General features: G+C 37.4%; 1 protein-coding gene across 1 annotated transcript in view; it reads right to left on the bottom strand.

Moving 5' to 3' along the window:
• Positions 1-410: 410 nt before the first annotated feature.
• PDHX (pyruvate dehydrogenase complex component X) overlaps positions 411-24873 on the bottom strand; it is a 72132-nt gene continuing 47669 nt past the window's right edge. Inside the window, exons 6-11 of the mRNA XM_030332022.2 lie at positions 24627-24801; positions 22446-22593; positions 14862-14920; positions 11357-11515; positions 6964-7028; positions 411-3797 (exon numbers count right to left, since the gene is read on the bottom strand). Coding sequence (XP_030187882.1) covers positions 3539-3797; positions 6964-7028; positions 11357-11515; positions 14862-14920; positions 22446-22593; positions 24627-24801 — 865 coding nt within the window. The 3' untranslated portion in view covers positions 411-3538. The remainder of the gene's footprint in view (positions 3798-6963; positions 7029-11356; positions 11516-14861; positions 14921-22445; positions 22594-24626; positions 24802-24873) is intronic.

The following is a 24873-nucleotide window of genomic DNA, read 5'->3' as shown; positions in this document are numbered from 1 at the left end:
TAAATCGTTTTTGGTGTGAATAAAGGCAAATCATGACTAATTAATGATTTTGTGAATAATTTCTCAACTTTGAATAAAAGCCCGTTTCCTTTCATTGTATATATCATGTGCAGTAGAGGTTAGGTGAGAGGTTTAAAAGTATCCGCTTTCCTAGGAAGAAAAGGCTGCTCGAACTTGTTGCAAAAAATACAGATGAGTGATAAAATGTGAAGGTAAGCTTTTCATAGATCAAAAAAATAAAAGACTGCTACTAACAGAGGCTAATCATTTTTCCAAACACATCTTTATGCCTTATAATTTCATTCAATATTACAAGTCTAGACAAACCACACCTTTCCTCCAACCCAGCACCTGTCCCCATCTGCTGCAACCAATGGAAACACTAGGAAGTAAAATTTAAAAGTCCACAAAACTATTTAACATTATTTTATTGGAAGACTGCTGCTTTTTCCATTTACAGAAAGCTTAAATGTCTTCTGAAATATATCATTTGCTGTACATGACTTAATTTTTTGGATGCCGGTGATGTGGGCCGAGGAGGACTGTGTTTTGGACCGGGAAATTACATTACTGTTGCTGCATTATCTGACCGCACATGCCCACTCCGAATATTTGTAATACACCGCAACATATTAACATGCACACTATTCTTCACCTCCCCCCCCCTTCTTTAACCTCCCCTGACCTAGTGCAAAGTCTAGTTAACTCTTTCATTAAGGCAAAAGCTTCCAGATGGTTCCTTGCCGACTGCTGTCCTCTCCTCATTTTGACCTGCCTTGCATATCATGGCCAGCCTAACCTTATAGCAATTCTACGCCGTTACTTCTGGTGACTGAAAAATCAACAGAAGTTTCTCATGAATAAGGCTGTATCTAAATTAACAGTTAATTGTTACCTGCAACATATTTGGTTCTTTTACTTCTTCATGTCACCTGAGACAAAGTCCGTCATGATGCAGTTGTGTAATGAGGATACGTTTCCCTTGAACACGAAGATCTAAATGCCATTTTACTTTTTCTTCCACACTCTAACTATAATCCATTAACTCACAGCACCCCCTATCTTTCAATTAAAAGGTTAGAAAACTAGGCTTGCTTTTAACAGAATGTCTGAATGGCTGGCCTGTACGATTTAGCATGAAATTAAATCCGCAACGCAAAGAAGAAGAAAAAAAAATCTAAAAATAAAAGTTCCATTTGACATTACACATAAGATAGCTGCACTAGCACATATAAATCGCTTAGTATGGTTGCAAACAAAGGAGGTGGGCCAGCAATATATTGATGCCACAAAATAGTGAACAAACTCTGTAAGGGTCACCTGGAAATTGCAAGGGGAGAAGCAGGGCCATTTGACTTATAAACAGTCATTGATATTTCTTTTCATGCCCAAGTGATAAAAGAAATGTGTGCTGCCTTTTCCTTAGAAGTCTTCCCAACATTTTACTCATTTTCCCTGTTTAAATGAGGAAAAAGATGACCAGATATCAAATTTAATTTTTATATCCTCTCAGTGTGATACCTCTCAGTACTACAAAAACGAGTATCTATTACACACATACAATAAAATAAGATATAAATAATACATATAAAAAGAAATAAACATATATATATATATGTATCTATAAAAACTGGAGGAGGGAGCCTGCCCAAACAGCATAGAGCTCGTTCTCTAGAATAACCCAAACCGCGTTACTCAGATCAGTGCTACGGCCAAGTGTATGCATTACACTTACATAATCAGTGTAAGTATTAGAGAAAACGCTTCTAGTCAGAATGAATTTGTACCAAAAGCTGTGAGGTGAGCCCATGAAAAATCAAAATGTCTCAAGCATACACGGTATTTCTGCTGTGCAGTTCCCGACTTTCCAAGGCAGGCAGTGGTGGCTACGAGCGCCCAGCTCCCTGCCGGGGAAACAGGTGCATTGCCATGTACGCATGTCCGTCTGTGGAAAACAGAGCTCCACACCAATGCTTATGGCTGTCTCAAGTTCTATTCCTCAGATATAAAAATTACGAGAAAACAAGTAATTTCAGTTAAAACTGAGAGTAACATAACTTGCAAGAGTTACTTTGAAAAGAGCATTTGGGGACAATTTTTAGTGTAACTGTTAATATGACAAAGGTTTTTAAGACTGCTTTGAAAAAAACAGTTTGTAAAGAGTAATTGGATTAAGCATATTCTTAACAGCTGATATACTGGGGCTCCGGTGGTTTTAGAAGCTCTTCCGTTAGAGCGTAGGCAGCGTGCTGTCATACCATGTGGTCTGCTTTCTGGGGATTCCGGGTAGCAGACACCAACACAAGCCTTTCTGTGACTGGGTATTTAAATCAGCACCCAATTTCAGGCCAGTTGACGTGCCGATCGTGGTAAAGCTGTTAAAAGAGAGAAACAGCCTCTTCTAACTTTTACAATAATTAGTGAAAAGTTCACACTATTGATGGAATAAAAAGGAGAGTTCCTGCCTACTTCATAAAATTTCCCTTCTACTCTCTTTCAAAGTTTTACACTCCACATCCGTTGTTTTCCTAATGTTAGATCAAGTTTAAATTCTTCCTTTCCTCTTGCAGACTTCCTTATAAGCTGTCCCAGGCAAACTACTAACCAACTTCAAAGATTTGCTAAACTTCTGTGTCCTAACATTTAAAATACAATAGAAACTTTCGTATTTTCTCACATTTTATTGCACAATACAAACTTGACTCAAATGCACTAAAAAACCAACATTTTGTGTTTAAGTTAACACTAATTCAAAATGTTTGGTAGGAAATAGCATAATTTATTTTAATATATTCCAACTTAATATGAAGGTGAACAGTTTATTTCAGAAAGTTTAGATATTTTCACTATAGTTTATTACTGAAACAAATGTTTTGGTCTCTCTCTCTTATTTTTGACTTTTTAATTCTTCCTCTTTATAAGTTCACAGTGTCATAGAAGTGAAAAATAAGACTGATAGAAACCACTCTAAAACCTATGGCTTTATATACATAAAAAATTCAATAATGTTGCCACAACCCCTAATACAATGTGATCCTTATTTACTTACTATTATCCAGAATACACTTCTGTACATATTAAATTGTTCAAGTATATCTAGAGCAGTGCTTATGAAAAGTGAGGTCCCACTGCTTAAATTAATGGGCTTCTCTTTGACGCTCACTTCTAATTTCAACATAATTAGTTCTCACAATTTTTCCCATTTTACAATTTATCATACATTCTCAAATAGTCTAAAATGCTCACATGAGCCAAACAATTTAATTTACATTTCACTTTAGAACAGCACCAGAGGTTAAAAATGAATCTGACGAACCAAATGTTCTCTTTCTTTTACTAGTTACGGTTTGTTATTTATTTCTGTAACATTAAACTCAAGCTGAAAATGAGGACAACTCGGAGGACAAACTCGTTCACCCTAAATAAATAAACAACTCATCCACTTCGTGCTTGTATACCTAATTGTTTTCTTACAGTGTAGGTTCTAGTACCAGCTACTCAATTAACTAAGCCAGAGACCAACTTCTCATGTTGGAGGCTAGGCCAGTCGGATGGGGTTCTCCAGGTTTGCTTTAAAACTTTCAAGAAACCTGGTAGCCAGTTCGTCATCCACCACCCGGCTGTCACTTGACATGGTGACCGTTATGAGCTGGTGCCGCTGCAGCTGGGCATTCCCCTCTTCGTCCCGCGTGAGCTTGAGCACAGGCCGGAATCTCCCGACGGCCAGAATGCAGGCCTGAGGAGGGTTGATCACTGCAGTAAACTCGTCGATGCCAAACATGCCCAAGTTGGAAATACTAGGGGAAAACAGAACACTCTGAAGGTGGCGCGTCCTCAAAGAACCCTTTCCCGGAAGCCTACGTTTTTCCTTCACTAAAAAACTGATACAGAACCTTATACCAAGTTATTCAAAGACCAAAGACAAAGACAAACATACCATTCGCAACAGTATCAAAAAACAAGTACCGACACATATATAAGTAGTGTGTCTAATATAACATTCATTCAGCATTGAACTGGAAGACCTCGGCAGTAGAATATGACAAGAAAAAGAAACGATAAGGTACGAGAAGGACTGGGAAAAAGAAAGAAAACGGTCACGGGACGCCTGGGTGGCTCAGTCAGTTAAGCGTCTGACTCTTGGTTTCAGCTCAGGTCATGAGCTCACATGGTGTGTGGGATCGAGCCCCACATTGGGCTCTGTGCTGGGAGCATAGAGACTGCTTGAGATTCTCTCTCTCCCTCTCTCTCTGCCCCTCACTCACTCACACACTCTCTCTCTTTCAAAATAAACTTAAAAAAAACAAAAACAAAAAACAAGAAAATAGTCATTATTCATAGATGAATTGACTGTGTACACAGAAAATCTAAGACTCTACAGATAAAATAGGATACGTAAGTGAATTTAGCTAAGTCACCAGATAAAAAGGCCAATGTAAAACTTCATTTTATATCTATATACAGGTTGCTGTAGTTAAAAATGAAATTTAAAAACACTACCATTTACAACAGTAGCAAAAAAATAAATAAAAGAAATACATCTAATAAGACCTCTATGTAGAAGATTATAAAACAGAACTGAATGAAACCAAAGAACTGAATAAACAATGGCGTATACCGTGTTCACTGCCTGGAAGATTCAATACTGTAAAGATGTGAATTCTTCTCACGCTGATTAAAAGACTGAATGCAATCCCAATCAAAACCCCAGCAAGGTTTGCATCTATGTGTCTGTATATGAAAAGTGGTAAGTTGACTCTGAAATGTATTTGCAAATATAAAGAGCCAAGAAAGACAGTTTTAAGGGTGAACAAAATTAAAGACCTCCCTTACCAGGTATCAAAGGTTACACCTTGGTGATACCGAGCAAAAGGGATGAACACACAGGCCAACTGAAGAGACAACACAGAACAGACCAAACACACACATGGTCACTTTCTCAGTGCTATGGAGAAGGAGTCAGCCTTTCAATAGGTGATGCTGGGTCAATGTAATTAATATCCATAAGGGGGGGGGGGCAGTTACAGAATCTTGACCTTTATCTTCGTACCAGATACAAAATCCAATTTTAGATGGATTGTGATCTACATGTGAAAAGTTGTAAAACTTCTAGAAAATAACATAGAAAAATAACTTCATAATTCTGGGAGAGGCAAGAATTCTAAACAGAAAACAAACAGTACAAGCTGTAAAAAAAACAAACAAACAAAAAAAAAAAAACCCCTAAAAAACAGAATTTCATTAAAATTCACAACTTGTGTTCATTAAAAATCCATGAAGAAAGTTCCAAAGGCAAGGGATGCAGTGGGAAAGGATACGTGAAATAATACGTATCCTCTAAAGAACTGTGTGTCTGGAGCTAAGAGCCTTCCGCATACCATTTTTAAAAATGGACATAAGATATCAACAGGTACCTTATCTGGTAAGTTACCAGATACCGTAAAGGCTGAAAGATAATGAAAATAGTATTCAATAGCATTAATTTGCCTGACCCCAAAGAGTACCACTACATACCTTAAGAACTGTTACAATTTAAAACCTAACGTTACTAAGCGTTGGTGAGAATATGAAGCAACGAGAATTCTCATGCGCTGTTACTGGAAGTATAAAGTTGTATGACCGTTTTGGAAAACTGGCAGTATCCATTAAAGCTTTTAATTCAGGAGTTCCACTTTCAGGTCTATACAACAAATACATTCACTGTAAGACACCGATGAGAATGTTCACGGCACCGTTATTGGTAACAGCACCAAACTGTAAACAACAACGTATGCCCAAGAGTAAAAGCAGACACTGGCGTATTCATACGATATGCTACAAAATACTATATACTGCAAAAGTAAATAACTACTTCACATGGCAACATGGCAATCTCATAGACATTAATGTTGAGTGAAAGAAGTCAGACGCTAAGGGATATATATTATTTACATAAAGACCAAAGGTAGCAAAACAAATCCGTGGTGATAATTTTTGGAAAGGTGGTTACCTTTGCCAGGGGGATAATTAGGAAGGGGTAAAGGGAAGCTTCTGGGATGCTGGTAACAGTCTATAACTTGCTTTGGTCGGTTACACTGAAACCTGTGTTCTTCCATTTTTTGAAACATTCACGCTACACTCAGTACACAGTGTACTACATACACTGTATGAAGGAGACACTTAAAAACAGAGCTGATCATACCTAAAGGATCCAAATGTTAATATTTTCCCCTGAATTATCTTAAAATAAAAGAGATTGCAAGTAGAAAACAAAAGTAGAAGTTTATAAATGTATTATATTTATAATATATTTTTTAATGTTTATTTATTTTTGAGAGACAGAGAGACAGAGCATGAGCAGGGGAGGAGCAGAGAGAGAGGGAGACACAGAATCTGAAGCAGGCTCCAGGCTCTGAGCTGTCAGCACAGAGCCCGACGCGGGGCTTGAACCCCCTTACTGTGTGATCATGACCTGGGCCGAAGTTGGACGCTTAACCAACTGAGCCACTCAGGTGCCCCTATAAATATACTTTTTTAAAGCTTCATAACCTGCATGTCATTCTGAGAGCATATGAATAGGTTAACTAGCTAACACTAGCAGGCTCCTACCAGCCTCGATATTTCGCTTACAGTAAAACAAAAGTGTTTCAGAACATAGATGAAAAGGACTGACTTCTAGATCCGGTCGTCTGGTTTTGCTTGTTTGTTTTTAATTTTTTTAATGTTTATTTATTTTTGAGAGAGAGAGAGAGAGAGAGAGAGAGAGAGAAAGTGGGGGAGGGGCAGAGAGAGAGAGAGGCAGACACAGAATCCTAAGCAGGCTTCAGGCTCCGAGCTGTCAGCACAGAGCCCGATGCGGGGCTGGAACCCACAAACTATGAGATTGTGACCTGAGCTGAAGTCAAATGCCCAACCTACTGAGCCACCCAGGTACCCCATGGTTGTCTGTCTGACGTTACTGATAATTCAGAGTTTAAATTTTACCTAAAAGATCCGCCTTGGTATTCTTCAGGTAACAGTTTTCCATCTCTCGCTTTCTTTGATAGAGCCTGAGAAAGAAAAATACACTTTGAGCATGACAACCAGCACCATGTTATGCAGCTGATTTTGCCCCTTGTAATACTTGTCTGGGGTACACACTCATCGCTGATGTGCCCTCACTGACTCTATAGGACATATATATATCTACACACACATACATACATACACACACACACACGTCATTTTCTCTAATACAATTCAAAAATGAACAAGTTAGAGCACAGATCATCTAAGAACCTAAAGATGTGAACTGAAACTCTACAAAAATTACTTCCCTTTAAAAATTCTTCCAGTATTAGAATTACCCCATATACCATAACTATGCAGCATGTTTTCTATAGATACAATGAAATTATTCTGCCTATAAAGATTTTTTTGTGAGACAAAGTATTAGAAGAAACCACTCTTGTCGACCCAGTAGCTTTTAAATAAATTTTGTCTAATGACAACCATCACACAACCAACATAATAGTTTTCATCTTTCAATGTTTCCTTCTTTTTTATAAAACTGAAACATACACATCATATCTATCACTTCAGACAGCTGCAAAAAAAAGCAGAATTGTATATTTCACTCTCAATATTATAAGCATCTTTTGTGCTGTTAGTCTTTATAAATGATTTTTAAATGTCTGCTTAACATTCTAAAGACTACATCTGCCACAATTCAGTCATGCCCCCAGTGTTTTAATTTGGTCCACTGGTTTCAATTACTTCATAAAAATCTTCAGAGGTGCAATTACAAAGCTCTAGGACATACACATTTTTTGGGTTCTTGATCTACAGCTGAAGCAATTCCTGAATGAGCTAGTTTTACACCTGCCACGAGGACTGTAAGAATATATTAACTTCATACCACTCTCAGCAAAATTGATTTCTAAAAACTGACAGAGGAAAAGACAGATGACACTCTGAGAATGACATTAAGAAAAGTAGTTCAGGGGCGCCCGGAGGGCTAAATCTGCTGAGCATCCAACTCTCGATTTTGGCTCAGGTCATGATCTCAAGGTGTGTGGGTTCGAGCCCCGTGTCGGGCTCTGTGTTGACAGACAAACCTGCTTGGGATTCTCGCTCTCCCCCTCTCTGCCCCTCCCTTTCTTTTTCTTTCTCTCAAAATAAACATTAAAAAAAAGGAAGTCGTTAAATATTCCTTGACTTGCGCTTGCAATTGACTACCCTCGTGTTAATTTTTTGTTTTAATGCTTTAAAGACAAAGAAATGGAGGTTGAGTCATTACGTATGAAAAATTAATAAGGAACTAATTTAGGAGGGGAAGAAAGAGAAAAATGAAGCCACTGTCACCTGGGGAGGTAAAATAAATCTGAGGCTTACTTAATTTTCTGTATTATAGAGCTAACATAGTCACCATCGATGATTTAATTTTTGAAAAATAAAACATTCTTTAAAAGTCTAAAAATGATCTCAACATATCACTGTGACTTACTGACAACTGAGATGACTACATATTTCTCGATACTAGTTGGATACAGTTATTTACAAAACTACTTGGATCCAAAATGAATACTGAAAAGGTGAACTTAGACTTGTATGGTCCTTGGACTATCAGAAATATCAGAAATAGGACAATCTACAAATGTGTTTTTTTCTGCCTTAAGTGATGTAGCTGTTCACATGATTTAAACAGGCATGTATCATGAACTTTGAAAGGTATCGATTGATTGATTGAAAGGCAGTTCTTTAAAGGCAGATGATCACAACAATCCTGATGAGTTACTAGGCTAAAACAAATAAAACACATGTTCATTTTAAAAACTGGACTGCAAGCCCACATAATACACTTAAAAAAAACATCTCTCTGTAGACTGTAAACATATCAGCAGGATACTCCTATCAATGAACGTTAAAAGCCTGGCATAAGAATAATTCTGAGGAGCATCACTGGTTTTACAAATTCCTAATTCTCACTGGGATTTCCCAGTAATGTAAACGTAAAATCAAAACACATGTTACCTGAAGCTTCGTGCCGAAAGGATGTAATACAAGATGACTAGGAAATATTTCTAAAATATGTCACATTCCTTACTAACTCATTTAAAAAACATACCGGGTACATCGAGGAAAACTTTGCCTCTGTCTTTTAAAATGTTATAACTAATGAAGCATGGGATCTAAGGCTTGTTACTATATTACTTTATTTAGGGAATAAAAACTTGAACTTAGCTAAGGCATGCCTTTAGCACCACACAATGACATCCTTAAGGTTCGTGAGGGTCAAGAAGTAAAAACTTAGTGCAGGTATTAACCTGGTCCACAGATGGAGCTCCAGAGACCCGCAAACTCCTTGAAAAGTTCATTTCAATACAAGTTTTTATTGAAAATTAAACAAATAAATTCACGGAGCACCTACTATCTCCATACACTCCTTCTTCTAGAATTGGATATATGGCAAGAGCAAGACCGTCAACATCAGACAGGAAGGAACAGAGAAGGATCAACAAATAAAGAAATGAGGTGATCTCAGAGAATGATCAACTGCAGGAACACAATAACACAGGATAACGGCAGGAAGCTACTTCAGCAATGGAAGCCACAGGAGCCCTAAGAAAATGGCTCATGAATTGTGAAATGCCCCGATTTAAATAAAACCCCACCTCTACTGCTTTCTAGATGCATCACCGTGGGCAGATTTCTTAACGGCACTAAAACTCCATTTCCTCCATTTCAAAATGGGGGAATTAAAGTTTCAACTATGATACTGGGCTGATTAAATACAGTGCTTAGCCTGGTGTCTCACACACGCTAAGAAGAGAGAGTGGGGTGTTGGTCACAGGCGGCAGGGTGGGAGAGGGTGGGAGAGGGTGGGAGAGAGAAGCAGGGAGAAGAAGCAGCACAGAGGAGCAGCCAGCGCACACTGAAACTTAAGGGTTGCCAGGAATTACAGGAAAACCTCAAGGACTGTCACAGAGGCCCTAGAACATTCCAAAGGGTCAAGGCTGCCCTTCCCATTGCGGAGAGGCTGCTCACACTGCTTCCTTACACCTCAACTTAGCTTCTTTCAGGATATAAGAAAATGGGAACGCTAACACTGCTAATTTAAGAACTATGTATTATCATAGTAAAATTAGTAAACTGGTCAAAAGCAAAGAGACTTTCCTATAATGCTTAATTTTAAAAATTTAATATATAAGAAACACATAAATATTAAAAATAAGAAAGATATAAAAATACATACGAAAATTCTAACTTTATAGTGAAATTTAACCTCATTTGGATTTCACAAAAACACTAATAATACATGTATTCTCATTGTTGTTGAAAACTTTTGATGACTAAAAGGCACACAACTATCTTAGTAAACCAACGTATCTTACTCTGACTTCTGAATTGGTCGAACTAAGTCACCACTCAATTAAGAAAAACAGTTGCATTTTTATCTATAAAAACACATTCTGCTAATCTTTCCAAAGAGGAGCAAAGAAAGAGCTAACAATGTCCATTCCACTAAGGTCAGCATTAACTGTATCTAACTCGAAGATTCTAAGAGTATGCTTTTAAAAGCGGATTAACTTGTGTTCATGTATTTTGGGCAAGTACATCTACGACGTGTACACTGTCAGCTCCCCAAAGAAATCTTATCTTCTACTTTTAAAAGTATACTTGCTGGTCCACTATGTATATACAACTGGTCTTTGGTAAATAAAAAAAAGAGAAGAATCATTTATCTAAATGAGTCTGCAATATTCAATTCTAACGCTGTAAGAGAGGTGACACTTCCGTCAAAAAATACCTCTGGAAATTATACAGGCTGTCAGAGCCGATCTATTGCCCGTGTTCCCATGCGGTTCAATGGGATATTCTGGGGGAAATCCCACTCCTCCATATTGGAGCTAGAAAAACTGCTTTTAAAGAAACTCAGGAAAAATCCAGTACTTTTGCTTCTGGAAAATGAAGGACTTTTAGTGGTCTCAATTCTAGAGAGGAAATGAATAAAATTAGTTTTGAAGAATAAAACACTGTGAACAGTGAGATCTACTCACCACCTTCACAGAAATACAGTTTCAGCTTTAACTTTAAAACTATCTAAAATATCATCTTTAGAGTGGAATTCTAGACTTTGGGAAATAAAGCATTCACCTGTAACTTGAATACAGTAGATCCTAATCTATCTGTATGTTATTTCTGAATTTTTGAATATTAAATTTTCTTAAAATGGTTCCTACCTAGATAAAACCTTAAAAACTTTCATACACAATTGACAATCACTTGAAAATACTAATACATAAATATCTCTATCACAGTATGACTAGATCATGTCAAGACTTTACCAGAGAGTAAATACTAACATTTTGAAAGCACAGTATTTCCTAAGACATACCTTTACAGAGTCAGCAATTTCCCATATACCCTTAGCGGCAGCATCTTTTATGATTGGCGTAATTAAACCTTTATCTGTTGCCACAGCCACTGAAATGTCAATAAAGGGCAGTTGCTTTGGGCCCTCTCCATCCCAGCTTACATTAACATCTGGCATTTGCTATGAAACAGAAATAGAAAAAACATGTCACTAAAGAAGCAGCTGTAGAGCAAGGCGGTTACAGAAAAATAACTAAAATTATTCTGCATTTTTGAAAGTGAATATAGGTGGACAGAGCAAACAAATGATCTGGTTTGAAACAATGATTTGGATCTCAGTGTTAAATGTCGTCTATGTTTGGGAAGAATAAACATACCATCTTTTTTGAAGCAAGCTTCAGGAAACACTGATGGACCTGTTTTGATCGCTGTATACTAAATCATGGGTAAAAAAAGGTCTCTCTTTGTTAAATCTGATTACTAAAAAGCATTTAACATTTGCCATACTTCCTGCCTCATACAGTGACCAACATGGCCTTAAGGAGAAGAGAAGAAGGGAGGGGAGCGGGTAGCAACATTCAGCCACATAATTCCTGAGGCATGTAGACGGCGCAATTATCTAGTGCAGCCCTGGCGGATATCATCCGGCCCCTAATAAGTGACTTCTGTATTTAAGAGAGATTTCCCAGGCTTCACCAACATATGACAGATACTGTGTATGAGCATGCATGTGTTTAATATACATACAACTACGCGGAAGACGAAAAGAGCAGAGGAAATGGCTAAACGCCTGGAGACCGTGTATACTGACACTGTTGTCAAGTATCGGAGAAAGTGATGGTGAAAAACCGCAAACACAGACGAACTTCTCTTCCACTCTTCGCTTGGGTAACAGCCTACCTAAGTGGACTTCTGAGCCCTCCCCGAAGAGGCCTTTCCCACTGTGCTCCTCCCCGGCCTGTTATGTTCACTCCTGCTGCTCGTTCATTCAAAGTCATCAAAGCTCATTTGTCAAAATCAGACACGGTGAAGTCGCAAACCCCCCGAAGATTTTAAATTCTTACAGACGACGCTAAAGTAAAAGAGAGGGAAGAAAAGCCCCTCCCAAGTAAGGAATATCTGGCAAAAGAAGTGTAATTACGCAACCATGCAACAAAAGCCCAGGGGACACGGTCTCCGTTGTAGGCAAAGGAAAATTCATACCCTTAAACTTTCTTATTCGTATTTATAATCATTATTTCACATTTTCTAATAAAATATTTTCAACCAAAGTCTAATCTAATTCTACTCTGCAGCTAAGGAAATGACGGAAGGAATACATAAACAATATAAAAGACTGAGCACACAAATATACATTAATAACAGCGAGACAGGGTCTAGAATAATGCCAGCCTTGAGGACATTACGATATTAGAAGAAACATTTAAATAACGTTAGGCTAGTTAAGCTTGGGAATCCAGATGAAATGAGTGATTTTCTGGGAATATAGAAGTTTCCAAAAGTGATTCAAGAAAACGCTGAAAATTAAACAGCTCAATAATTATGGGGGAAAATGAGAAAGTCATCAAGTCTACCTCCTCAAAATAGAACTAGGCTGAGATATTTTTATTGGTGAATTCTATAAACTTCAAGAAATAAAAATCTTTATAATAAAGAAAAAAAGTACAGAGAAAGGAAAGAGAAAAAGGATCCAAATTCATTTTAAGAAACCACCGATTTAAAAAAAACCTGATAAAACTAGCACAAAATTTAAATTACAATCACGGTTCCTAATACAAAATTATGAAATGAAATGTAATGGCCACTGGAGATTCACTTAAGGAGGGCAAGAATGATTCATAATTAGAAAATCACTAATACAATTCAAAATATTATTTGGTCAAAACACAAAAGCATATGAACCCTTAGATACGAATGGCTAAGAAAAGGCATGACTTTAAAATTCTCCATTACTGTATTGTCCAAGAAATAAAAACAAATTCCTTATAAGCATACTTTAAATATAGCACTTAATACGCAGTGATCCAGAAAAATAGCCTGGTTATAGAAAGAAAGGCAGGACAGAAAATGGTGCAGAGCAGGAAGGCAGGAAGCCTGGGTTTCCAATCTACGTGTCCAGCCAGACACCCCACCGCTCACCTGCCTTCCTGGCCCCTCCAATGGGACACCATTTGGCTTCTCGAACTGAGCTATGTCCAAATCCAACTCTAGAACTCCTACCTCGAACCTGCTCCTCTCTCACATTCCCAATCTCTGCACGTGGAAAGCTCCATTCCTCCCAATGCTTGGGCTAAAGCCCTTGTCCTTTCTCTCACGCTCCACATCCAATCCATCAGTCAATTTTGTTGGCTCTACTTTGAAACATACCCAAAATCTCACCTTCACCCTAGCCACCCTCCTAGCTGCCACCTGAGTCCACACCACTGTCAGGGTCCACAGCCTCCCAGGAGAGCACTGCTGCCCCCTGGCCTCTCTACAGGCTGCATTCCTCAAACCACCAGAACAGTCACTCCTTTTTCTTTGTAAAGGTGAAGTAGACCGTCAGTCCTCTCTCAATCCCCTCCAAAGGCTTCCTTCCCCTTCATAATAAAATCCCTAGTCCTTTCCATGGCCACCAAGGCTTCACCTACTTCAGGGCCCTCTCCACATTCCCTCTTTTAATATCATCTGTTCAATCTCATCTCCTACCTTCTCTCTTCGAGGCACACTTTGTCCCTGGGGCCATGTCTCAAAGGCAGCACTTGCCCCTCCCAGCCGTTGCGTCTGCAGTTCCCTCTGCCTGGAGCACTCTTCTACCAGGTGTGTCTGTGGCTCACACCCTCTTTTTTGGGCCTTGGCTCAGTTATCACCTTGCCAGAGAGGCCTTCCTTGCCTAACTGTGCACAATGACACCCCTACTCCGCTTTCTCTTGCTCCTCAATACTTTCACTATCTGACAAATACTGGTGTCTTCCATCCAGAGTGTAAGCCCCAGGAGAGCAGAAAACATGTAGGCGTTCGTTCACTATTGTACCTCTAATGCCTACAAAGTACTCAGCACAACACCGGGGATCAATTCGTATTTGCTGAATGGTCTCTGTTCTGCTATAATTAGTCGTAAGCCCCACTGATTCTCAGTTTCATTTGTATTACTGAGGGGGTGAGACTACATGATATATTTTTAGCAATAATGTTATAAAATTTTGGGGACTTAAAAATCAGAGTTCCATTTATCATATAAAAATCCCAAGACATGAGACTATTTAAAATTTTTTTTTAATGTTTATTAATTTTTGAAAGACAGAGAGATAGAGCACGACTGAGGGAGTAGCAGAGAGAGAGACAGACAGAGACAGAGAGAGAGACACTTCTAATCTGAAGCAGGCTCCAGGCTCTGAGCTGTCAGCACAGAGCCCGACACAGGGCTCAAACTCAGAAGCCATGAGATCATGACCTGAGCCAAAGTCGGACGCACAACCGACTGAGCCACCCAGCCGCCCCAACATGAGACTAAAAGAAGCCAAAATTATTTGGGGTCTGCTACTTACTTTAAGGGTAACAGCTGCTGCCTTGATAATAAAATCGTTTACTGATACTTTAATGTCATCTGAAAGAAAAACAAGCATATCAAAATTAGGGTTCATAATGAAACTTTAACATTGACCATTATGACTGCAAACTTATTCATTAACAAACCATAATGAAAAATATTGTAAGTTTTTGTTTATTCGCTTAGCAAAATTTCCCTGATTAGAAAAACTTATATGAGGCCCTGGATAAATAATATTAGCCATACATGTAGACAATTACTTCTGGAACTTGATTATAATTCTTTTAAAGCTTAGATATCATATACAAGAACTTGAAGGATACATTATAACCGTAATTAGAAAGAACCAACCCCTATCTCTCTAAAAACACAAATGGTCTCTCTATATAGATTCAGATGATTCATTTTTTTCTCTCATCCTTTTCAAATGTCTTCATTCTGCATGAGCTTTGTAATATATTGATTATACTAGAACAGTGGTAACACAGTCACTTTAAAGATATCTATATCTATCTATCTATCTATCTATCTATCCATCCATTCATCCATCTAGAAAGAAATTTCTTACTAATGGAGTGGACACCAAAAAAATTTAAGACCAATGAGCTGCTTTTTAACTTAACAAAACAGGATATAGCAAAGGCCAAAGATGAAGCAATGTTGGCACACGTCCTGGTGCAACGAACAAAATGAGGTTTTCTGTCTAGTTTTATGGTGATTCCATTAAATCAATTTCCTTCCAGTATACATAATGATTTCAAGGTAAAGCTGAGGTCCCCTCCCTTCCCACAGAGCTGATCATAACTTAAGCATTTGATTTATACTTTTGCTTTTCCAGGTGGGTAGGAAAGTATTGAAAAATGTAAACTACACTTGATTCTCCATTGCAATGGCTTCTAGACAAAGCATTTAAGATAAAGATCTCGTCAATGGTATGTGGCAAGATAAACAAATCCCGTTACTATAGTATCATGGAATTTTATATGAACAATAGCTCATTCCCAAGGCATGCTGGAGATTTCAGAAAGACACTAGATGAATTACCATAAACCCATATACTGCCAAACTGTCACGGTAAGAGTCACCTGCTCATCCAAATCACTGCTCTTTTATTTCAGATTTCCAGAGACATAAATATTTTTGTTTGCTTGTTTTAAACCTCTTTATGAGTAGAAATGTGAGTGGGTTTCCAGTGCTTAGAGAATTTTAATGATAACCAATATAAAAGAATTGGTCTACATAAATTCCAATAGGTGGACAGATATTAGGAACTCATTATGCTTACTCTTCATGGCTCCCTCCACCTCCTTCTCACTTTATCTACTATCCATAGGTATCCACAGTGAAGACTTCCCAAACCATCCACCGGCTGATGATTCCCAATCTACTGCCTGAGTCCACAGTGCTCACCTAAATTCTCTGCCCTCATTGTACTCCAACATTTAGTACTGTTGAGTTGATCACTTTCTTCACCTCAAAACACTGTCTCTTACTGGCTTCTGTGTCACTATATTCTCCATTGTTGTCTTCTACTCTTTACCACTTACTCATTTTCTATCCCTTTCTCTCAAAGGTGGAATCTTCCCAGGCAAGAACTTTTGGTTCCATGGCTTTGATACCATTCATATGCTGATGATTCCTTCAAATGCTACCTCTAATCCCCATGCATCAGGAGCTTCAGGCTTATTATATGTCCAATTTCTCACATGACATTTCGCTTAGGCATTGAAAACCAAAAAAGTGCAAAGGAGATTTTTTCAAGTTATTTTATTTTTAACTCTTTATTATGGAAATTTTCAAATATATAGAAAGGAGACTGTTGGTGACATTGACTGAGAAGAATAAGAAATAGTTTGTGAGGGAATATCAAACATTTTCATTTGCCTATCATTACAAAACAGTGCAGACAGGCTTATAGAATACTACATTATAACTATACAAGAAAGAGGACTGGAGATAAATAATGGGGGCTCTAAGAGCCCCTCCTCCCCGAAAATTCCTAATTGCAAAGACATACCAAACTTGCGACCATGAAAAGATACTAGACTAATCCATCCCTCCACTGAAATAGTACTGTTTCCTGCCTCATGAAAGGAAGAAACAAGGAAAATTATTCCCCTAATGATCTTTATATCATGACTAAGCAAGTACACTTAATATCTATAAAGAGAGATTCCAAGGTTAACTTTTTGAATACAGAGAATTTTCTTTGAAGTAGCTTTCCATTTATTTCCTTGAACTTTTAAAAGCTGTCAGGCTGTCTTTGTATGAATTCTTCAAAGTGTGTATCTAAATTGAAATCAGTTCTGTTGTCACTTAACATGTAGAAACCCAGAAGAGAATGTTTTTCCCACCCTAATAGAGCAGAAGAAAAGCAGAAGTTACAAAATCACAACTTTTCTTGAGTCCATTAGGGAGCCAAGGTTACAAGGCAAACAAGTGAACTGAACGTCAAGGGTGATGGCTCCCCTCTGAGGAAGGACGAGCACACAAAATGATTAACCGCTGTTGGAATATGGGAAAGTACAGGACAAAGTATGGGACAATGCGTGTGAACAAAGGGGGTATCAGCAGACAGATGGAAACTATAAAACAGCATTCGAATGGACATCTCAGGGAAAAAAAACATGCTATCAAAGATAAAGATTTTTTTTGTTAAGATTCACAGACTAAACATAGCCAAGAAAAGAGTCAGTGACATTGAAGCTAGTTCAACAAAAATTATCCAAATGGAAACACAAAGAGGAAAAAAAAAGGTAAAAAAAAAAAAAAAAAAAAAAAAGAATAGGGGATCTAAGAGCTTTAGACAATTCAAACAATTGAGTATTTATAATCAGAGTTCCAAAGAGAAAACACATCAAGCAGAACATAAGTGGAATACAATGGCTAGGAGTTTTCCGAAATTAATGAAAGACAACAAACCACAAATCCAAGAAGCTGAGAGGAAACCCCAGCAGGATAAAATACAGTATAAAAAAAACGCTAAAGCATATAATAATCAAACTGCTAATGGAGAAAATCTTGAAGACAACAGCACCGGAGGGGAGACATCATTATAGAGGGGAACAGAGATATTAAGAACGGCAGCAGATATTTGGCAAGTCAGAAGATAATGGAATGGGATCTTTATTTCAAGTAGTGAAACCAAAAATCTTTTTACTCAAAACTCTATACCCAGCAGAAATACCAAAAACGAAGGAGACACACCCATCAGGATGGTTGCCAACAAGTGTTGGCAAGGATGTGGAGAAAACTGGAACCCTTGGGCACACCTGATAGGAATGCAAAATGGTACAGTCACAATGGAACACAGCATGGCAGCTCCTCAAAATATTACAAATAGAATTACCATATGTTCCAGCAATACTTCTGGGATAGACCCAAGAGATGTGAAAGCAAGGACACAGAGAGCTACGTATACCCCCATGTTCACAGCAGCATTATTGACAATAGTCAAAAGGTGGAAGCAACCCAAGTGTCCACTGACATATAAATAAACAAAACATGGTAAATACATACAATAGAATATTATTCAGTCTTAAAAAGGATGGAAATTCTGACACATACTACAACATGGATGAACCTTCAGACGATACACTAAGTGAAATAAGCCAGTCACAAAAAGACAAGCCCTATATGATTCCACTCATATGAGGTACTTAACAATAGTCAAATCCATAGAGACAGAAAGCAGAATGCTGGCTGCTAGACAAAGGCTGGGAGGAGAGGAAAATAGGAAGCTATCATTTTAGTGGGTATAGAATTTCAGTTCTGCACAATGAAGACTTTTGTGAATAAATTGCTGTGGTTGCACAGCAATGTGAAAGGATTATTATCCCTAAGCTGTGCACTTAAACATGTTTAAGATGGTAAATTTTATGTTACACATATTTTGCCATAATTAATAATTAAACAAAGGGAAATACATGAAGGAGAAATAGACTTTTTCAGATAAAAGCTGAGAATTTATTGCCAGCCAACCTGTATTACAAGACACATTAAAGGAAATTCTTTAGGCAGAGGTAAATACCAGACAAGCATTTTGTATCTACACAGAGAAATGAAGAAGGCCAAAAAATGGTAAAAAGAAAATGGGCAAATGCAAAAAGACTTTTTTTCCCTGCATTTTTAAAACTCTTTTAAAGTTTATGTTTTAAACATAATTGATTTGCTAAAGCAAAAACATATCAGACATATATGCTGGTGCTTATACCACATGTGGTAATAAAACATGACAACAAAGGCACAAAGGATAGAAGGGAGAAAATCGAGTATGTTGTTGTAAAGTTCTTACATTACACACGAAGGGGTGTGATACAAATTTGAAGGTAGACTGTGATGAGTTAAAGAATTATATCGTAAACCTTAAGGAAACCACCACGTAGAAAGAGAAAGGTAAAACAGAAATAAAATGGAATTAAAAAATTAAAAAGCAACCAATCCAAAAAAAAAAAAGTAAGAAAAAACAAAGGACAAAATTACTAAATGTGAATGGTCCAAACACCTTAATTAAAAGACAGAGTATGGATTAGATTAAAAAATAAGAAAATTATTTGCTGTCTGCAAGAAGTCAGTTTAAATATAAAGACAGGGACACCTCAGTGGCTCAGTCGGTTAAGCGTCTGACTTCGGCTCAGGTCCCGATCTCGCGGTTTGTGAGTTCGAGCCCCATGTGAGCCCCATGTGCTGACAGCTCAGAGCCTGGAGCCTGCTTCGGATTCTGTGTCTCCCTCTCTCTGACCCTCCCCCTCAAAAAAAAAATAAATAAATTTTTTTAAAAATTAAAAAATATAAAGACATATATTAGAAGTAAAAAGATATAAAAACATCAGTCAAAGAAATTTGGACTGACTGTACCAATATCAGATAAGGAAGGCTTCAGAGTAAGAAATATTACGCCAGGAATGAACAGAGACATTTCATGACGCATCAATTCATCAGGAACACATAAAATCCTAAATGTGTTCTGTGCCTAATAACACACCTTCAAGATGATATAATACCAACAGTACTCAAAGGGAAAACAGACAAATCCTAATCGTAACCAGGGATCTCAACACTCTTCTTTCAAGAATGGACAGAACACGTAGGAAATCAGAAAGGATATGAAGACATGAACACTACTCCCAGCCAACTTCACCTGACATTTATAGAACACTCCTCAGAGGTAGAACACACATTCTTTTCAAATACACATGAAACATTCATCAAGATAGACCATATTACGACTCTAAAATCTCAACAAAAGTTAAGATTTACATCATACAAATCATGTTCTCTAAGCACAGTGGAGTTAAGCAAGAAATCATAAAAGAAAGGCTGAAAAGCCCTAAATATTTGGAAATTATATTTACACTTGCAAATGATTCATGGATCAAAAGACACATCACAAGGAAAATTAGAAAACATCTTGAATAGAAAGAAAAATAAAACACATCAAATTCTGTGGAATTCATCTAAAGCACTGCTGAAAGGGACCTTAAAAGCATTATATGCTTATGTTAGCATCAAGGTTTATTATATGATATTGATCTCAGCTTTCACCTTTGGAAACTAGGAAACTAAGGAGCAAATTAAACCCAAAGCAAACAGAAAAAAAAAGGAATAAAGGTGGCAGCAGAAACCAATGAAAAGAAAATTAGAAAAACAATGAAGAAATTGTATGAAATTAGGTGACTGTTTGAAGAGATCAATAAAATTTATAAATCCCCAGCCAGATTGATCAAGAAAGTCAAAAGACACAAATTACTAATACTGAAAATGGAGACATCACTTCAGATTATATAATGTTAGAAGTACTATATAGTAAGGTAATATTATAAACAACTTTATGCCAACGACCCCTTTATCCATAGTTCTGCTTTTCACAGTTTCAGTTACCCACAGCCAACAGCAGCCCAGAGGCAGATGATCCTCCTTCTGACATACTGTCAGAGGGTCATCAATACCCTAACACTATGTCCCAATGCCTACATCATTCACCGTGCGTCATCTCACCACGTTGGCATTTTATCACCTCACATCATAACGAGAGGGGCGAGTACAGCACAGTAAGATACTTAAGAGACAGAGAGACCACATTCACTTAACTTTTATTACAGTATTGTACTACAGTGTTCTATTTTATTATGATTGTTAATCTCTATGTCTAATTTTTAAGTTAAGGTGCATAGGTGCATAGGTATGTATGCACAGGAGAAAACACAGTATATACAGGGTTTGGTACCATCAATGGTTGCAGGCATCCACTGGGGGTCCTGGAATGTATTCCCTGTGGATGAGGGGGGACTACTGAAAATTTTATCACTTAGATGACATAAACAAATTCCTTGAAAGACACAAACTACTCAAGCTCATTCCAGAAGAAATCGATACATCTATTTTTAAAAACTGAATTTGTAGTTAAAAGTCTTCCCACAAAGAAAATCAAAGGCCTAGACAGACAGTCTCATTGGTGAATTCTACCAAATAATTAAAAAGGAAATAAAATCAATTCTACCCAAACCTTTCAGAAAATAAAGGAGAAGGAAACATTTCCTAATTTATTCTGTGAGATCTGGTAACAAACCCAAGGAAAAAACAAACAAACATCTTTAAGAAAACCACAGGGTAGTTATTATTCATGTGCACAGGTATAACAATTCTTAGCAAAATTTTAGAAAATGGGATCAAGAAATATATAAGAAAATTAATGATTGATGAGTTTTATACAAGGAATACAAGTTTATTCAACATCTGGAAATCAACCAAAATAATTCATCAAAATAACAGAATGAAAAAGGAAAGGTTATCTCAAAAGACGCACAAAAGCATTTGACAAAATTCAACATCCGTTTATGCCTAAAACTCTCAGCAAATTAGGAATATGAATTTCCTCAACTTAAGGAATCTACAAAAAACCTACAACTAACATTAAAGACTGAATGTTTTCTCCTAAGACCAAGAACGAGGCAAAAATGTCTGCTTTTGCCATTTATACTCATCATTGCAGGTTAAGATAGAGGTCTTAGCCAATTCAAAAAAGCAAGAAAATGAAATCAAAGCCATACAGATTGGGAAGGAAGGAAGGAAGGAAGGAAGGAAGGAAGGAAGGAAGGAAGGAAGGAAGGAAGGAAGGGAGGAAGGAAGGAAGAAAAGAAAGAAAGAAAACATCAGTTCATGCTAAAAATTCCGAAGTCTCCCAGCAACCTTAGTTTTAACTAATTTGCTGGGAGGTACATTACAAATTTCATAACCTGAAAGTTCATTTTGAAAAAGATATAAAAAATTAAAACTTGTATAAAGAAGAGTGATATCTAAGATATATGTAAAATCTAAAACATTTTTCAATCATTTTGGATTTTTTACTTTCTAAAATGTTAAGGATTGCTTTGTTCAGATATCATACCAAAAACATGATTTACTCAATACAATGGAATCGGTTTATTTCTTATAAGAAAAGTGAACCAATTCTTTTCTTTAGTACTAAAATACACCCAGATGATGAAACCAAAATAAAAAGCTGCACAATGTGCCTTTGTAAGTAAAGGATTTCACAACAGTTAGCACATGTACTGTATTAAGTAAATTTAACTTTACTAACCTCTGACCAGACTTTGTCTAGCTTTTAAAACAGCTCCAAGGTCACAGTCAGTAGTAGCATATGCATGTGGTACAGTACTTTTAGATTCAGTTAACCTCTTGGCAATAACTCTTCGAATATTGCTAGCAGGGATTTCAGTGAATGTGCCCTGCAAAGAAATTGCAATCTGTCCATTAAACCATAGATGGAAGTGGAAAAAGCAAATTCTAATACTATAATCTAGTCTCAGTAACTTAACTCTTGGTAATTAAAGATTAACAGAGGAAAAATACTATTAAAAATTCTTAGTATAAGGAGGAATATAAGAAATCCAGAGAGCTTTAATTTTATAGTATACAACTGTAGAAAAAATTGGTAAAACCCATGTCTTAGTTATAAATGAGAATCTTATGTTACTTTGTATAAGATGATCAAAAAGAAATCTACCAGGTCATGAATAATTCTCCCATGGGTGTGTGTATGGGACAGAGACAGACAGACACACACATACCACTGTAAGCAGCTTGTTACAAATATCACTTAATAAAACTCAAAGCATCCAACACATCAACAAACCAACAACAGACAATTCCTACTTATAAAAATGGTGTGCAGTAGAAAAAGATAATGTACTGGATAATCTGCCAAACTATTTCTATTTTGGTTTGTAATTTAAAAAGAAATCACATGAGTATCATATTTCCTGAAAGTTCATAATAAAAAGTCTAAGTGAGATAATAAAATCTTCCTATAACTTACTATAGCTTTTCCACTCTGTTCTTTGAAACTCTAACAAAAAGCAGGATGGACATAAAACTACCTGTGATTCCTTCCTTGTCCTTCACTCCACTCTGGGACTAGATCACAGTCACTTCTAATCAAGCAGCTAAAAATATACCTGAGTCCTTAGGAAACTAAACACTTTATGTTAGTAAAGTATTTGTTCAGATAGAATGAATGCTCTCTGTATACCATAAAAATTTGAAAGTAAGGTTTACCTTCCTAATTTGAATAACCTACTTCTTAAAAACATAAGATTTGATTACACATAAATTTTTTGTATATGAAGTCACGAATCATGAATTTACATTAAAAATTGTTTCCCATGAAATTTGTACTGTTTGCAAATTCTTTAAAATACTATACTGGAATATATTTCTCCATCAGAAAGCGCAAGATAGGTTTGTTTATTTTTTAAGTGCCCAGTTTGTTTTTTTTTTTTTCCCTTTCAGTTTTACATGAACCTGATTATCCTGCATTTCTTCTGATGGGAAACAAATGACATGAAAGATACTAAGAAAGGGAGGTAAAAAGAGGCAAAATGGAATATTCTGACAACAAAAAAGGGCTGTTACTGCCTCCATCTGAGAAAGAATGACTAGCTATACAGTCTCTATAGTTCTTCACAGTCAGAGTATCAATTCCCTCAGTCAAGGGGCGCCTGGGTGGCTCAGCCTGTTGAGCGTCCGACTTCGGGTCAGGTCACCATCTAATGGTCCGTGAGTTCAGGCCCCACATCAGGCTCCAGCTGACACTGTAGAGCCTGCTTTGGATCCTCTGTCCCCCCATCTCTCTGCCAATCTCCCACTCATGCTCTTTCTCTCTCAAAAATAAAAATAAACATTAAAATAAAACAGCCACAGATGAGGGCTAGTGGTGGCTACCAACTATTAGTACCACACTGGAGAAAAGCTACATGAAAAGCAGCATGATTAAACAGCCTATTTATATGGCACTGGACTTGAAAGTTAGCACCACACAAACTGGGTTTGTGCTAGGAGTCTGCACAACATGAAGTATCTGGAGAATTTTTTCTTTATCACTGTTAGCTACTACTAAAATGGATTGGTAGAATTACACGTAAAACAGACAGCTGGGGCGCCTGGGTGGTTCAGTGAGTTAAGTGTCTGACTCTTAATTTTGGCTCAAGTCATGATCTCGCAGTTTCCTGAGTATGAGCCCCAAGTTGGGCTCTGGGCTGATGGTGCAGAGCCTGCTTGGGCTTTTCTCTCTCTCTCTCTCTCTCTCTCTCTCTCTCTCTCTCTGCCCCTCCCCCACTCATGATGTCTCTCTCTCTCTCTCTCTCTCAAAATAAATAAACTAATTAAAAAAAACCCCAAAAAACAGACAGTAATGGTTCTTATTGGGTTCCTAGTTCTCACTTAAGTCCGAAAACATACAAATCTATTCAAATGATATTACCACTACATTCGGTTGTCCAGGAGTTGAGACCGGTGGGATCATCGGCCGTGTGTATGGTGGGGTGGCCATGGCCTGTGGGGGCAGAGGCACTGCGGGAGTAGCTAGAGGGGCTGGGGTGGGTCTGGATTCAGTAATCTTGCCCGTTTCTTTCAACTGGACCAGTTTGAGAGCATCCCTGAAGAGAGAGATAACCACGATTAGCAACAAGGAATAGAAGAGAACATTTAGAAAATGGAGATAAGGAGGG

Source organism: Lynx canadensis, chromosome D1, assembly GCF_007474595.2.
Source record: "Lynx canadensis isolate LIC74 chromosome D1, mLynCan4.pri.v2, whole genome shotgun sequence".
Classification (NCBI taxonomy): Eukaryota; Metazoa; Chordata; class Mammalia; order Carnivora; family Felidae; genus Lynx; species Lynx canadensis.
Note: the sequence above shows the minus strand (reverse complement) of the source record. Positions and strands in the feature narration are given on the sequence as shown.